Consider the following 17,785-nt stretch of genomic DNA (forward strand, 5'->3'; position numbering starts at 1 on the left):
ATAGAAACTAGGAATGGGTCAGGAGGGTGGCCTGCTGCACTGTTGACTCTGATGGTTCTGTTTTGGACTCGATGCTTTGTGTACCTGAGCTGCATAAATGTTTCACCTGCTGCTTCTGGACAGGCAGAGAAACTGCCTGTTGCTTCTTCTTACACCCTCAAGTTCTCACTAGATGCTTTAAGCGCTGATCAGTGAAAAGATGGAAAGTGAACTCATTTTAGAGTGGCTTTGATAGTAGCAATATTTCCTTTTAATATGCTTAGAAGGGTTTGAAGACAAGAAAAAATAAGACAAAGCCTTGCCTCTTTTTTATATAAAAAGCTAGTAATTTAATAATTTTAAAATTACTCTCTAGAATACAAACTGTAATACAGGCTTGAGTAAAAGTTCTCCTTTTGAAAGCACAAACTATGAACATAACCACTAAGCTTCAAAACACTTTTTCACTTTCTAAGAATATACAGTGAAAAAAATGGACAAGGCAATTCAAAAGAATCTCAAACAGCACTAGTACAGAACAGTTTCAGGTGGATTGCTTTTTGGCAACTGGCCATTGGTCTCAATAGCCTAACTGCCCTTTCTGAATGTTAGGCCAGAGCCAACCAAGCCTGGAGCCAATTCTGGTCCAGCTGAGGTTGTGCTGGCTCCTGCTGCCCTTCCAGGAACATTCTGCAGGTTCTACAAGTGACATTATAGTAGCTGAGAGCAGTCTTCACTCTGAAACAACACATTAAGGTTGCAAGATTTCATACTCTGCTGAAATGGTTTTGTTACCTGAGGCAACAAATCCCATTTCAGTAAGGCACGTGTTTGGCTACAAACTGGGAAAGGGAGAAGTTAGGCAGAAGTGCCTGCTTTCTAGGTGCTGTGACTGTGTTCAGTGATCTGCTCACTGATGCACAAAATGTCCATGCGGGACTACCTTGGATTATGCAAGGATAGTAGTGTTTCAGCTTTAAAAATGCCAGAATTGCCTGGAATTTACCTGAGCTTACTGTGAAGCATGGTTTTCAGTCTGAGGACCATGGGCAAATGGATTCTGTGACTGAATTTTAGGGGGTTCACAAAAGGCAGTGAGCACCAAATAAGCTTGTATGTGTTTTGGAGAAGCTGGCATAGATGAAATTTCAAAAGGAGTCTGCCACTCTGCTAACAATTTTACAGGGTCTAAACTGAAAACTGCTGGGTGGGATTGTGTGTACTTCCTGATGGAATGGCCCCATTAAAACAGGTGCTTATTTTTGGCTACAGTGTAGTGCAGAAGGGCCAGCACCTATGTTACAGAATTTGGAAAAAAACAAAAACCCAACAGGTGAAGGGAAGTCAGAATTGCAACAGGTGCAATTCATTCCCAAGAACATGTCCTAGAAGAATAAGTGCTATTTCTCCATTAAATTGTGTATATGCTACAGAGATGCTTAAATATCTGGCATTTCAACTTAAGCAGATTTCTTTCCATATAAATTACAATTTGTATGTTAAGCCCTCTGGAAGGGCCTGGAATTTTGAGACACTGCTCATTTGTGGCCTCAAAGATGAGCTCAATGGATCCTGGAACACTCTCAGGGTAACTCTGAGTCCATGAAAAATAAGGCTTTTGAGCCTGATTGTTAACTGCCAATGTAAGGACATAAGAAGGTACATGTGTATGAATTTGCATTGCTGGGAATCCACCCATGTTTTGAAATCCCATGTTGCACAGTTATTACAAATAGTGAAATTTGAATGTCATAACATGTTAAATAGTTACATCTATGCCTTCCTCATTAGAAGGTTTTGTTTCTTATATGGCCTACAAATGCTTTTCTCCCAAATGCTGTACACCTTGCTTGATATGGTGCTTGTAGCAGTTGTGCATATATGCTAGTCAGAGTAATTCCAAACTGTACAAAGTAACATCAACAGGAGGGTGAAAGTTAATGGAATTAACCTATAGAAAGTCATTTCTAGGAAGGGAATGGAGTTCTATGAGAACCATTACACTTGCTTCATGGATTGCTACAAGTAGGTTTCACAACCAAGTCCATGTGCCAAAATCAAGATGGAATGGAACAAGAAGAGTGCAGCATCCAGTTAACAAATAGACTGAGGAAACAGGCAGTATATACAAAAGATACGCACTGCTTACCCGACGCATATTTTTTTAAGGTGCTTAATTGATGTTTTAGGGAATGTAGCAACATATACATATATGCAGTGTATACAAATCTAAATGTGTATTAGAAACATAACACAGAACCAGATATATTCCCAGATCCCTGATTTCATTAGACTCTCTGATGTGTAAGAATGAAATATTTCATAAAAATATCTGAAAAAAATTAATTTTATATATATATATAAAAAAAGATAACATTTACACAAAAATATCTCCAGTTTGTTTGCTCTTCTGTTTTGCTGCTCAAGGGCTGGCTCCCGTGGGCTTTCATAAGGAGGCCATTCGGACCAGTGAGAGTTTGAACAACTGTGCCTGCCGAGACAGCTCCGTCACTCGGTCCACCATCCTCTGCAGGGCTACCGTGTTGGGGTACTGCAAGGCGGCCGTCTTGGTCGCCTGAACAACACCCTTCAGCAGTTCACACAGCTGGTTGCTGGAGTTCATCACCTTGTTGCATATGTCCTGAGTCGTCACTTGCCTGGTGAGCATGTCCCCAATGAACACTAGTTTGTGAGCGCTCAGGATGACGAATTTGCTGTGAGCCACGAAGATCCGGGGGGGCTGAGAAGCGTTGACGCAACTGAAAAAGGCGTCGATGGCGTTGAGGAGGATGTTGAAGTGGGTCTCGCATTGGTCAGAGTAGAATAAGAGCAGCTGGCTGTCATGGGAGGTGGCAGTGCTGGTTGCAGTCTGGAGAGCTTGAGGTGGCTTCCATTTGGAGATGTCGTTCTCTACTGGCTTTGTGATCTCTTGCTCCAGGCGTTGAAACTGATTGATCTGGAAGGCAAACAGAAAGGCCTTCTTCAGGGAATATCCTTGTAACATGTTGGTATGTGTGACAATTTCATCTGATGCCTCAGGATGTCTCTGGGTATCCTAGATAGACCTTATGCTAGATAAAGGTAGTACACACATTCTCTAAGATCTTTTACTTTCGACATAGAAAAACATGTAAAATATTTCATTTGCATTAAAAAACCCCACCAACAACCGCCTCTGAATTTACAGGCTGTTGCTCATTTGGAATATTCTGAAATCACAAGGGAGAGATGGATCCAAGTGGCAACGACTCCTACACAATCTTTAAAAACCTGTCATCTCTGTGGGATTTTAGGTGACAAAGCTTTAACTCTCACCTCCACATTGCTTGAACAGTTTTCTGCTGTATGATAAGGCAACAATATACTGAAGAATTAATATGAGGGCGAAGTGACAGCCCTCAACCTTACATGACTTTTTTAGCATTTAAAGTGATGTTAAGCACAGTATTTAAGTTAATGATACTGATGTTCACCAAACAGATGCGCAGGTGGCACGTGTACTAAGTATGGTCCCGTGGTTTAAGGCACTGGATGACAGGTCAGGAAAGCCAAGTTCTCAGGCTGCCTTTGTGACTGACTCGCTATGAGACACTGCAGAAGTCTGTTTCTATTTTGTGGTAAACTTTTGGAGACTGACTGCTTTTTTTATGCATGTGCACTGGGGCCACCACAAAGGTACACTTGAAAAAAAAAAGGATTAGTCTCTTAAATTGAGATGGCTGGAAGTTGTTTTCAAGGGCAAGGCTTATTCCTGCCACAAGAGACATCTTTCTGAACACTTGAGAGCTGTGGCTGTGCTTCCACTCCATGTTGAAGTGGTGACAAGGAAATGAACAGGGCAGAGAAGCTGATCTTTAGAATACCTGCTCTGCAGGAAAAAACTAAGACTTTTTTGGCATAAGCAATCGTTGACACAGTTTTGCAGGGCCAGGAAGGTGCTACAATCTTGATGCTCCCCATTTCCCATTCGGAGCATGACAGCGTGTGTCCTTGTCCTTTGTGTTGATAAATCCCTTGAAGGTGGAGCCTAACTGGCACAAATCCCATTTGGAAAGACACTAACTAAAGAAACTAACCCAGAGCTGCTGTTTAGCCAAGACCTACCTGCCATCTTCACCATCTAGCACCTGGGACTTTCCTACTGTGTGTGCTGGCACTCACACCCACCTCACAGCCATGATGCTACCAGCTGGGCACTGCCAAGAGAAGGGCCCCTCCTGCTTTGTTTGACCAGTACTCCTTATGTGCAGGGAATACTCCATTTCAACGTGATTACTGCACCTAAGCAAACATACCTGATGGTGCTCTAGCTCCATTTTGCTCTGCTTGATGATATTTTCTTTTTCCAGCAGTTCCCTCTGTTGCCTTTCAAACTCTTCTTTGCCCTGTTTTACATAACAGAAGACACTGTGTTAAATCAAAACTGCTCCTGAGATAAATGATGACTTGTAGGACAAACAACAGGCTGCTTTGTGTTGGCTTTTTCACTAGTAGTCCACCAGTAAGAGTATGGAGAAGAACAGGATAGTGTGGCAGATCAAAAGGCTAATGCTATTACGTATGCAACAGTCCTATTTGAGAGGAAGTAATCAGCCCAGTGAATTTACCCTTGAATATGTACTAGTGTGACAATCCGATTGCCTCTTTCCTGCAAACAGCTTCTGCAAAAGCCACAGACAAGTCTGGCTTGGCCTTGTGCAGAAAAAGGTGTTGTGTTTACCCACCTGTAAGTGAACGTAATCATAGTCATCCATCCAGCTCTTTTCCGAGGTCTCACTGGCAGTACTGTGAGGGTGCTGACTTTTATTCAGGAGAGGAGGAAGGGAACTGCAGTGGTTCTGTGCTTTTTCTCCATGGCGCTGCTTGTCATACAGGTAGTCAGGAGTGTTCATGATATTCTCTGGTGTGTTTTTGAAACGTGAGCTGCTCAGTGCCTGTTTGAAGAGCACCTCTGCGTTGACGCTGATGGTAGTGGTCAGTTGCTTGGCATCATCTGGGACTGTCCTTGCCACCATAACAAACCGATCCAGGTCATCACACTTGTTCTGCAGCCTGTTGACAGCCAGAACATTCAAAGACCAGTTGTAGCTGTTCAAGTCGTGACTGGTTTGGGTAAGGATCTGGTGAGAGTCCTCCAGCCTTTGCACTTCCCGCCTCATTTTGTTAAGGAGGCTGAACTCGGATAGGCAGGAAGCATTGGCTGCTGATCCTTTCGCAAACTGGAGGTACTCCAACAGTGACTGCTCTACCTTATCCACAGCTGTGTGAATTTCATTGATGTGTTTCTCCATGTATCCATAAGACCGCCAGTCTGCGGTAATGAAGGCCAGGAGGTTATTGACAGCTGTCTCCACCATCTGCTGGAGGCGATACAGCCTCTCTATAGCAGTGTCTGGATCGAGGATTAGTCTTTTGTCCTGTACAGGTGATGGTGAGAAAGAAGAGTCTTTTGATGTTGTTGAAGATGTGGACATGTTGCTCCTTGTACTTCCTGTGCTGGAGAAGGACAACCTATTCATCCCATCAGTCACATCCTGTAAGCCTTTAGTGTCTTGGAGGACTGATGGTGGCACATCATATACACCTTCTCTTCCTTCTGGGATGAGACTTTCACCAAGTCCTGTCTGCTGTCCCGAGAATGCAGTTCCCCTTGGGGTATCATAAACATCTTTTTGAGGTGCAATTTGCAGTCCAAGAAAATGGTTTTGATGGTTTACTGGGATGTCATAAACATTCTGTTTCTGCAGCACTCCATCTGGCAATAAAAGGCTCTCAGGAGAAAATTTATTAAGTTCTTTCCCAGTTGCTTTGGTGATGGGAGGAGGAATATCATATACTCCTTCTGGTCTTACACTGTGGCCCACTGGAGGTGGAAAATCCTGCAAATTTTCCCTCAGGCCTGTATCATCCCTGCATGCAGATGGAGGTGTAGCATAGACCTGAATCACAGAAAAAAACTTTAAACCTTTGGCTAGAATAGCAAAATATTTTACATCTTTCATATGGCCTATAAAACACTGGGATGGAAGATCTGCCATTGACTTTCATGGAGTCACCTACTTATCCTGTGTTTGACTGAGCTATCAGTTTTAATATTTCTCTTTTTAGCATTCATCTTGATACAGATTTTCATAAGCAGAAAAATCCAAAAAGGCAGCGAATAAAGATCATGTAGGTCTAAATTATAATTTCACATTCCATAATGCTCACAATTTTGATGCAGTGCTTCACTTTACCAATTTTAACAGTTCAAAAACTTAAGGAAATCTTTAAAGTGCTATATCTCCTTTTTCTTCAGGATCATACATGAACTCTTGTTTAAACATGTCTGTGGTCAGCCACGAAAACACAGGATCTTCTGGAAGCAGTGTAATACTTACCCCTTTGGCAGGTGGTATGTCATAGACTCCTAAACCTTTTGCTTCTCCCATGGGAACTGGAAGTGCAGGCCCCTTAACCGATGTGGGGGGAATGTCATAAATCTGAAGAAAGAACAAATTGGTTACAGAAACAAGTCACCTCAGGAAAGCTCTGAACTCAGATGAGTTTGTTTCGGTTTTGTGTTTCCTCTCAAATAGCCTGAAGATGACCAGAGCTCTTCAGCTTTGTTTCATATGGGAGAGCTGCTTGGATTTGCCTGGTATTTTGGGCAGTTAGGAGGAAATGTAGTTTGCTAGGTCCCTTCTGAGACTGTGTGGACAGAGGCTGGAGAGATGAAGTCACAGCTGACTTCCTCCACCAAGTTAAATCTAGGCCAGTCTATTACAAATACCTGTTGGGTTGAAGAGGGGAGCAGTATATTCATGTGGCCAGGACTGATCACACCCTTACTGACACAGAATAGAGGTGTTTAGGAATCAGCTTGTCCTTATACACACTAAATTCTGAAACTAAGGCTGCTCCTGTCAGCATCACCTGTCTGCTTTATCAGGTGCAGTGTGAGCTGTTTTACTAGCAGAGAGTACAGCTATCAGATTTTTCATGTCACACTTCATGGCATGTCCTACATTACCATGGGTTCTGCATGTGGTCCAAGGCCACTGTCTGTTCCAGCCATTCAGTGTCTGTCTCTGTCATGTACTCTTTGGCTTCAGTGCTGTTCCCTAGAGGAGCTGCTCTGTCAAAGAGCCATGGAGAGATGGCAGGGTTGTTGAGCTACAGGTCCTGCAAGCATCCACTCTAGATGTCTATGGCCTTGGGGGCTGAATGCTAAGGGTGTTCCCCAGAACAAAGATCTATTTCAAGTTCAGTGACATGGTGCAGTAGATAAGTGGCCAAAACAACTCCCTGCATAGTAGCTGTTCATCTAGGCAATAATTTTACCCTTACTGAGTGAAATATTGTCAACTAAGCAAGAAGAAAGTAAGGGGGAAAAAACTGTTTCCAGGCAGTAAGTTTATTCCCTTTAGATACACTCTTTGATCAAAACACAGAAAACAAATGGGATTTTTGTGTTTGGTGTGCTGCCAAATCTTAGTCAACATCAAATACAACTTTGAAATATTTCTGTGCTCTCTAAGCCACAGCATCTAATTAAAACATATTTTCTCTCTGAAATGAGAGAACTTGCTTTGCTCATAAACCTCTGGTGGAAATTCATCACCTTTTGTGCCCTGTCAGTGCTGTTGGCAGTTTTATTGGTACCTACCCCTTGGAGAGGACGAACAGGGGGGATATCGTAGGTGTCCTTCTGGTATTTGGAGGGGAATTCATAAACATAACCTTGTCCTGACCTGACTGGAGTTATTACCTGTGGGATAAAAGAAAAAGAGGAAAGCTAAGTCTCTGAGGATCTTGGCATGTTCTTTCTGTAGCTGCACAGGATATAAACAATCCAGTACTATTAAAATACATGCTTTATGTGGCAATATTAGTAACACTAATATATACTACATATACTTCTGACAGTTGAACACCACAAAATAACTGTTAGTAGCTACAAATACACCATCTTTTCCTTCCAGACCAGTTCTGACAGGGCTGCTTGCTAGTGCTGCAGTATCTTCTATTTGTCAAGCACAGATTCTCCAGCAGGTCTAAGAGAGCTTGGTCTGTTATTCCCACTGACTGCCCATTATCACAGACCACATGAAATGATGCTTACGCCACCCACCCACTCACTGAGATCAGGACTATGTACAAACTGATCCTACTGAGGTGTTGAGCATCCTCATTACTGACAGAAGCTTAAATACTATATTCAGGCTCTGGGAATTTAACCCTTTGCTTGTGGAGGAATTTCTCACCTAGTCTGGCAGGATGTCTTGTGTGATTGTGCTCCACAGCACAACATCCTGGACAACTGAGTGTGAGCTGTGGCTTTGGAAATTCTTTACATAGAAAGGCTATGCTTAAACCTTCCAAAAAGGGACGTTCAATTTTGTTGTCTCCATTTGGTTTGTCTACATTAGTGGCTAAGAGATAGGAAATGTTAAGCCATTCTTGAAATATAATGCAACAACAGACTCTGAAAAAAAAAAAAAGTCAGAATTTACATTTTTTAACATTTTGTAAACTGTTAACTGCCATAATGACCAAATAAAATTTGGTGAAAAATAAATGCCTTATGTCTTGGACAGCATTTGTGTGGCAGAATTTCAGTATAGTGTGGTATAAAAAAAAGTCACTTAACCCCAGGAAAAAGCTGGGTTCCCAGTGGAAATGCTGACATGTTAACCTCTGCTGGTGCTATTTTGCTGCCCAAATATTACTGTGTGATCTCTGGCCCTGTACCATGAAGCAGTCAGTAGGCTGTCACCCTGAAGTGACTGCCATGCACACAGAGCTGTTCTGACACTATATGATGTGCATTAGGTGAGGGGTGAAAATCCAGGTGAGGGAAGACTTTTTTGCAGCTGCTTTTCCTTGAATTAGCACCAGAGGACAGGAACTGGAAGCAACAGGGTCTGCAGAGCACTGGGTCAGTTCACTGCCCATGAGAGAACTCCTACTCAGTTGGGTGTGGGGTTAACAAGGCTTATATACAGAAGAGGTTTTTTCAAAAGAACCTAAAATTTACTGAATTAATGTCAGACCATTCCTCTCCCATGGGGTCACCATTGTAAAAGGTATCTACACACAAACTTTTAAGAAAGTTCTCCCTTAAGTTACTTGAAGTGTCCCATAATGGATCACTCCAGACATTATCCCTCCCAAGACGCTCTCATATTTTACTGGGATTATTCTGTTTGCCTAAGAAACTTTTAACTCAAATCCACATTGCTTCCTCATGCCTTTTTTCTGCCAGTGAGGGCTGCTGATTAGATTAGCATTGTTTGCTGTATATTTTTTGCCTTTTTTTTTTTAAATTCAGTTGGGTGCTGTCAATCATATGCTCTCCACCTAAGTCAGGTTTGGTTTTAAGGAATGTTTATGCAGAGGATCCTTCAACAGGCTCCAAACTTACAAGCATGGCATAACTTCAATAAATGAGTCACTGGGTGCTTAAAAATGATGACAGACAGGGCACAGTAAAACCAAAGGGCTGTTTCCTGGGCAGCCCATCTCCATGAACCCTTCTGCATCTGTGAATGCTGTGGCATTAGGCTGCTTGCTAAGGTGCTGGGAAACTGCTTGACCACCCCAGAGAAAACACAAACCCAGACTGGCAGGCACCCAGAAGCTCCTCAGAAGCCCTGAAGCAGGGAGGACTGGGCACCACTGCAGTCTGGCTCCGCTTTACCTGCTGATTGTGGCCTAGTCAGACAAGGCAGGAGACAGGCTCCTAGAAGACAGGTACTGGTCCCTCAGTCTGAATATTTTATAAATTGCTCAGTTATGGTCTACTCCAGAAGCAGAATTCTGTCCTAAAGTCAGTAAAATTTGACCAGGTCTCCTCCAGGCCTCAGGTGTGTGATGTTTCTTACAGTCCTGCACATGGAGGCAGCATACGGCACCTCTGCAGAAGCTTTGTGGCACTTGAGTTCTCCAAGGTTTGCACAGAACCTTAGAGAACTGCCTTAACACAGGCTCAGCAATAAACTGTCCTACGCATCTCGTGCTGAAACTCATTCAGAATACAAGACACCACTAACATCTCCTTGCTCAGAGAATCAATTTCCATGAGCAAACCTGAAGAAAAGTCACAGTCCTCCAATATAAAAAACAGAGCTCACCCAAGCAGCACAGGTAATAAGTCACAGAATCATACATAAGGTTTGGAAAAGACCTTTAAGATTACTGAATCCAACTGTAAATCTAACACTGTCAAGTCCACTAAACCATGTCCCCAAGCACGCACAAGTAAAACCATTTGCTCTTGATGTGAGAGGTAAACATGGTATTTTATTTTTGTAAAAAGAAACCCCAGTGGCAAAGCAGATGATATCCTTACATTGTGGGTCCTGGAACATACCTGGAAGAGCAGCTGTGCTCATGTCCACTATTTATAGAGATCCTCCCTCATGCTGTGTACAGGAGTATCAATGCAGCTGCGGTTGTTCTTGTAGCTCATCTTTTGAGATCTTTCCCATTTTTCAAAAAAGCCTGACATATCAAATGCTATATGGAAGATTTACAGTACTGCAAGGTGCTGGGTTTTATTTACTGTGCTGTGATACGATCCTAAATAACTACACCAAAGCTAGAATGGCCAGATGAAGGAAGCCAGCTTCACTCAGTGCTGCAGGACCTTTTTTATCGTGTATCTTGACATTTTGCTCAGGCTTGACTAAACCAAGTAGTGGTCAAACAGGTTTGCTCCTTTATTAGGATGAAACAAACCCCTGCTCTGGGTGCTTCTGGCTGTTGTCAAAGGAAGTGAGAGGTTAAAATAGGAAGTGCCTGATCCTGTGTATTCACAGCCTGCTGACATAGGTGACTGCAGACAGAAGCCCTGAGCTGTCTGTGGGGTTGTAGCGTAGCAGTGTACTCTACTTAAGGTGGCATTTATTTTCCAAATAAAAATTCATCAGAGGCTTTTATGCCTGCTGCTTTCCAATCTTCTGAGAAAGCTATATGAAAGACAGAAAATAGGACTTTAAGAAACCCAAGAACACACAGCAACAACCAAGGTTTGTTTGTAACATGAAACACAACTTTTTTTCTCCCAGTGATTCAGGTGTATTTTCCTGTGTGGAGGATTATTATCCAGTAACAACATGTTCTGACCAATTTCATCATAAAATCCTCTACAAATGCTGATCTGGTCTGTACTGAGTACAATGTTTCCTTTTGTACCTCCACTCCTCTCCCCTTCCAACACTTTTCATTAGGCTAATCATGTCACTGCACTGCTTGTTCCGTGTCAATCCAGAACAGAAGCAGCTCTTCACCAAAATGTATTTTGAGTGAATGTTTGGTAACAGTAATTTGAAGAATACCCAAACTACTTTACAAGGTAAAAATGTGAAGCATTTGTTTTGACTCTTATATCCCCACAATGTGACCTCACATGGGAAGCCAGGACATGTGGTTGCACTGCTCCTTCTGTATGAGGAAGGAGGAGGTAGCTGGGTAGGAGAAGTAAGAAAGGTACCAAACCCAATCTTTTAGGAAGCAACTTTTGGTTTTGGATATTCACCCATAAATACATTAAATTAGCTTGCTCCTTCTGAATGGGATGCTCTTTCAATGCACTGCTGAGCCATTTTTTATGGTTTTGAATATTTGATGGCAATTTAGTTTGAAGATGGACTTCAAAAGGAAGGAGATGGCTGCAGAAGAAAACTTCCCCTTCTCCCACTTCTGGAACAGGGACAGCAGGCCTGTATGGTACTTAGGTATTTATTTCCCAAAAAATGTAACTGAACTTCAGATCTCATGAGGACTCTTTCTCCTTTTACCTCTTCTCATTTTAAGAATGCCTCTGGTCATCCAACTTTAAATAATCCTGCATTTCAAACCAGCAATTTTCCTTGTTTACGCGTTAAAGGAAACAGATGGTGTTCCCACAAACTATCTAGCCAAGCATTCTCAAAACATTTTTAACCACTTAATCCATGCAGAGCAACTAACAGGAACCAGGTTCTGGTGAAACATGTAATGAGCCTACTTCAAACTTTCAGTACTGCAAAACAAAGACAATTGAGCAGAAAGTTTGTCCTGTTCTTGCTAAGACCACACTCTTCCAAAAGCAATTACTTGGGTCCTTTCCATGCCAATGGCATGTTCCTAACCAAGAAAAAGAGCTGAATGTGCATTTACTTTGCAAAATATCCAGTCCTGTGGTTCATTAAATCCCTCTTCCTTAAATATTAGGAAAAAAATCCAAAACATTCTATTTCTTCTAGGATGTTAGGCTGCAATAGAGTACATTCCTAACCATGGCAGCAACAAGACAGCTCTCGTGCTAACAGCAGATGCACAACACTGTAGTTTACATTGTTTTAACAAAGAGCAAATAAACCTACTGAAGCCAACAGAATTAATCTGAATTTATAGCAGCACTGTGGAGGGTAGAATTAGGCCTGTTCCTATGAACAGCAATGCCTGATATGTAGAATGATGGGAAACGAGCCTTGCCAGGTTTTGCAGGTGAGAGAACTGAAGTAGACTGATGTTGCACCTCTGCAAGTCCTTGCCCTCCCCAAAGCACCTGCAGACAGGGGAGCTGAAAAAGGCATCTGGCTCTTACCCAGTATGGCCTCTTAACCCCAAGAACCTACCAATATCAGCTGACTGCTCTTAAATTAGATCAGTGCTTTTTGGAGGTGGAAAAGAAGAGGCACGTTAAGTAACTTTTATCTACTTATTTTAAATCTGGATGAAGTACTAAAATATATTTCCTCACATGATGCTCTCCTTTTCACCACATGGGTAACTCTCAGCAGCTGATGAGCTACTGCCACCAATGGCTGCTCATTTCAGCTGTCAGTCCTGTATCTATTAAAATCAGCTGTAGCTTACTGTGGGAAGAGTCATGCCCTAGAAGAGACTGAATAGTGGTGTGTAATGTGGGGCTGTTATGAAGCTTGGACGTGGGGAAAAATGAATAAAAATTTAAGTAAAGAAAAAAGAGGTTTTTTTGGTTTGTATTGTAAAGTATTTATTTAAATTGAATACAAAAACTCTAGTTCTTGAAATTCTGTTCCTAAGTTTCTTTGGTGGAGCTCACTGTGCTCTCTTAGGTTTGTAAGGAGAATGAAATAGCCAGAGGGAATATGGGGAAAACTTTAAGAGACAGAGAACTAGGGGAAAAAACCTAATCTCTCTTGAACTCCTAGTATTTGAAGTGAGAGGAACCACTGAACAATGCTGGATCCAGCAGTCAGCCACCTCTGGGCCCTTCTTTCTGTTTTGCTGCATGTACTTAGGAAACTAGGTGTGTTTACTTAAAAGTTTGTTGGTTTTATTGGGGAAGGTTCTGTGGCTAGGTTGAACTGCAAGAAGGTTGTGTTAAAAGAGTCTCTCTAAGATAATCTGGATATTTGAAAGAACCTGGCTAGCTGGTTAAAACCATGTCCTTCTTACAGAAAGCATAGTGTTTTCTCTCTTTTGCAAGATGCATCAAGATTTCCAGTGACCGATAATGAGCTTCCTGACAGTAATATCTGTTGTATCACTCAGTACTGTTTGTTGTAAAAGAAAGGCAAAAATGCTTTTATGAAGCGGCAGCCTTGACTTACTTATTTGCTCTATATGATAACATACACTGTTTCACAGCTCTGAGTAACAGCTAGCTTCATTCTCACATGTGCTAAGGATACTTGCTCTTACAAATGGTTGTTTCTGTAAGTTGCTATAGGTCTTAGGATTGCCAAGTCGTAACTTTATTTTAAGTTAAATAATGTGTGAACATCACACCATCACAAAATGCTCTAGTAGACTACTTTGTGCCAAGACTGAACTATTAGAGAGCTTTTGATCAAGGCTCATAAGCTGAAAGAGAGGGAAGGAAGCCTATAGAAGTGTGCCAGGCCCATAGTTAAAACTATGAGTTTCTAGTGCTATGAACCCAAACTTCCTGCAAAGCAAGAGGAAATTAGCAGAAATTACTGTATCTTCTTGCCTGGGCTGGGTGAATTATCAGCTCTACTCTGTGGTGGGAAGAAATCCGGTATCAACACATATGATGACACTGCTGCTTGTCTTTGATTGGGCGTTGCCTAGTGGATTTTCTGAGAAGACTGAAGAGGTGTAAAGATAAGAAAACCTGACAAAGGCTACCCTGATAGAGAACTGATTCACAGTTCCTGGTGTTGTTTCCATTTTCAAAATACCTGCTTATTTTCTTCTATGCTTCATATTAATTTGTTGTCCAAGACCTATACCTGTGAAGATCTGTTTTTCTGCTGTAACTGTACGTGCTCTCGGGGCTAAAGCATGTCCAGATGTCACTGATTCATAGTATGTTAAATTAAAAATGCTTAACTTTACAGGCTCAGGGATTTAAACAAACTTTTAAATGTGGCTATGAAGTGCCTTGCCAGTAGATGCCTAGTCTTAAAAAACACCCTTCTGGTATTGTAATGCAAATAACAACAAGCAATGAAAACGTGTGTTACACTTTTTTCCTTTTGAGGTCGTATTATTTCAACCACATTTATGCAAGTTTTGGTTCATGAGTCTTGAAACCATACAGCAGAAGTTGATTTAAAATGAAAAACATGACATCACTAGCTGGCCTTGATTCAAACTCTCAACTGCTGGTGATAGGGGCTAACTGCTTTGTAATTAGCCTTATCTTGACTTGTCAATTTCTGGTGTAACCCTTTCCATTAACCAGCACACAACAGCAGGTTCCTTACACTATTTTTTTTCAGTTTTGTATTTTTCTTGAATCATCTAGCATGCAGGTCTTTCCAAACAGCTTTTTTTAGTTGTTTTTTTGTTGTGTTTGTTTTTAATCTATGGAGTTACATAAATGACCTAAACCCGAATTAGCATAAAATGACAGGGATGTATTAAGTGTAGTGGAATGGTGCTGACTTGCATCAGCTGTAGCTTTGGATTATGGTGTTTAATTTTTGCTTGCTGCTGGTGTTCATGATCACAAACTAAATGAAGATACAAAACTCAGCCTCTCTACAGACCTTACAGAATGAGCAGTACAAGGCACAAAAAAGCTCAACAATTTTGTCACTGACAAGATTTTACTGCTTTTTAAAATTTATTTCTTTCTTTTAATAATGCTATTGTGAACTGATCCTGTTCTTGCTCACACTAACTCTAGGGCTTTCTGCCAGTTGTGTTAGGAGCAGCATTTCTGCTTGCTTCACTGGAACAGGCTTGGTGTTGGCTGGCCTTGAGTTGCAAGGCTGACTGGAAAGGAGTATTTCCTAACTTCTGGTGGAGTCATTCTTGCTTATAAAATGTGATTAAAAATAATCAAGCAACACTTCTGAGGATGTCCCATTTCATGACAGGAAGAGAACAAGAGACATAAGCAAAGCATACCCGGTATTATGAAATGATCAGCATTTATAAGACAAGTGTGAAAGAGGATACTTGTCCAATACTCTCATTAAGACCGTTACCAGTGCCATCCCCATGACAATTACTCATTTTTAGACAGACTGTGACATCACCATTTCTGCATGTGTTGGCCAACAGAGCTAATGAGTTACAGTAGTGGTGATAGAATAGTCATGCACTCAGAAATAAATGTCTGTGGATGGATCTTACGGAGAAACAAAATCCCCAAATTATTGTGTGATAAGTTATTCTAGTGGAGAAATATATTTATCTGATCAAGTATTCCTTGGAAATGTGTGATTACATTTGAGCTGGAGTTTTGATTAATGAGAAGTGTGCAGTGAAACTCAGCACCCCAGGGTTTTTAAGTCTTGCCCATGATAAATACTTTAAGCAGTGTTTTGCTTTGGCTACCCCAGTTGGTCTAGTATTCTCCTTTTTAAAAGGCACACGTGGGCTTGTTTTCCATGCTAGTAATACTATGACTGTCTCATCTCAAAGACAGAAGCTTAAATTGAGAACAGGTTTGGAGAGGATAAAGTGAAGAAAAAGGATGAGAAGATGAGGTGCTGGGACAGGTAGAGCAGAGAGTGGTCTTACTGTTGTGAATGGCATGAAATCCTAAAGGCAAAAAACCCCAATAAACCAGCTTGGATTGGTCCAAACAACTTGTTTTAATTATTTTGAGGAGCTTCATCTTATTTCTGTTATTTCTTCTCTCATATATTGAATTTCTAGATGGAAAGTTGGAGGTGGGGGGAGGAAAAGCTTCATTTGGGAATTGTTAAAGTAGGGTATTTCCATGACTTCTTTTTTCCCTTCAAGTATTTTAAGACATTTCTTAGAACAGATCCTTCCTTGTCACCAGTTACAGTTTTGGTGAACTGGCGTTTCCCAGTAGGCAAAACAATAGCTGAGATGAAGCACTGCCAACTAGTTTCAATTTCACAAGACTGCTCTTGGAGGTACACTTGGGCAGAAACTATGGGAGTGTCCCTTAAATTATTTAAGTTGGGAACCAGGTTGGTCTGAGAGAAGCAGGCAAAGAAAACCTTTGTTAAGGAAGAAGCTCGATTTCATTTGATTTATAGAGGCTCTCTGGCTCTCAAACTATTTTCTGGCTCCATTTCTGTATGGTTTCTCAAGGAAGCTGTACAGACAAGTGCTCTCATTAAGTGATGTTTAGATTAGCACAGCTTGCTGTGGCAATGTTATAGAAGGTGAAGACACCTTTTAAACAGATACAAACTTCATCCTTAATTGTCTGTTTCATCTATATAATAGTTATACCAGACCTCAGACAGGACTGACTGTGCATATTAAAAAGTCGTGATGGTAGGACCAAATAGGAGTATCTTAGTGTCTGTTAAGGATTAGACAGGAACTGTCTTATGGAAGGTTTCTGTCCTAAGAACTTAGCTCCATTAATTTCACTTTGATTCCATTCTAATCTAATTTAGATTAATTTTAAAAAAACCCCAAACCTGATGCAACATTACCACTGCTATTAAAAAAAAATGCAAACATTTCATGCCAGACAAAGTAACATGATACTCTCCAAAACATCTACAAAAAATCGTGAAACGCCTGTAAAGCCTTTAAATTTCAATAGGACTGTGTTTTCTGACTGTCGGCAACCCATCTTCATCTATCCATTTTCTGTCTCCAGAAACCACACTTCCTCCTTATTATGAGATTGACTTATTGATCAATCAGGTTTCCACTCCTGTTTTTGAAAAATGCTCCACTGCTGTGGCTTGGGTTTTAGTACTTAAAGGGAAATCTAGATTATCCAAATTTCACGTTTGGTTAGTGTGTTTTCGGATGTAACCAAAGGTTCAGTTAGGTTTCTAACCACCAACAGCAAGCCCATAAGTTTGTGTTTTCCTTTCTATTATTCTTTTTTTAGCTGAGGTTTGATCCTGCACTTGTGCCTGTGCAAGCAGATTTGTGTCCCTGGGGACCTTAGCTGTTGGCTGAGATTGCAGGACTAGCCTTTTTTCTGATACTACAGGGAAAAAATGCATGCCTCTGGTCTACAAACAGAACTGATTAAAGAGAGCCCTGCACCAAGAGAGAAACGGGGAGTAAAGCTGAGCTCATATGTTTGCTCAGCCTAATAAAATGCAGTCTTTCTCTTAAAATACTTCTCTACAAATCACATATGTGACTAACTACTGCTTAGTCTGACTTGTAGATGAGGGTTTCTTCACTCAGTGGTTTTCAAGGAGACTACTGAGGATAGATTAACTGCAAAGGTTTTTTTACCAGTAAAATGGCTTTTCTCCTATTAATGTCACACTGAAAGTTAAAAGTGAAACTCCCAAGTTTAAGGAAAAGGCTGTGTGCCATTTTCACCATTGAACTTGTGTTTAATTTGAGATAATTTCATTCTTTAGAGCACACTTTGTGAAACAGAAGACTGAGAGGTGAGGTATGTGTTAGAATTCCT

At 41.2% G+C, this 17,785-nt stretch overlaps 1 protein-coding gene across 1 annotated transcript in view; it reads right to left on the reverse strand.

The window, feature by feature from the left end:
- Positions 1–2,425: 2,425 nt before the first annotated feature.
- Positions 2,426–17,785, reverse strand: part of NEDD9 (neural precursor cell expressed, developmentally down-regulated 9) — a 19,271-nt gene continuing 3,911 nt past the window's right edge. Inside the window, exons 2-6 of the mRNA XM_010000931.1 lie at positions 7,628–7,729; positions 6,360–6,461; positions 4,704–5,918; positions 4,275–4,364; positions 2,426–2,935 (exon numbers count right to left, since the gene is read on the reverse strand). Of these exons, the coding sequence (XP_009999233.1) occupies positions 2,426–2,935; positions 4,275–4,364; positions 4,704–5,918; positions 6,360–6,461; positions 7,628–7,729 (2,019 nt within the window). The remainder of the gene's footprint in view (positions 2,936–4,274; positions 4,365–4,703; positions 5,919–6,359; positions 6,462–7,627; positions 7,730–17,785) is intronic.

The sequence above is a fragment of the Chaetura pelagica genome, unplaced genomic scaffold (genome assembly GCF_000747805.2).
Source record: "Chaetura pelagica isolate M959 unplaced genomic scaffold, ChaPel_1.0 scaffold104, whole genome shotgun sequence".
Taxonomy (NCBI): domain Eukaryota; kingdom Metazoa; phylum Chordata; class Aves; order Apodiformes; family Apodidae; genus Chaetura; species Chaetura pelagica.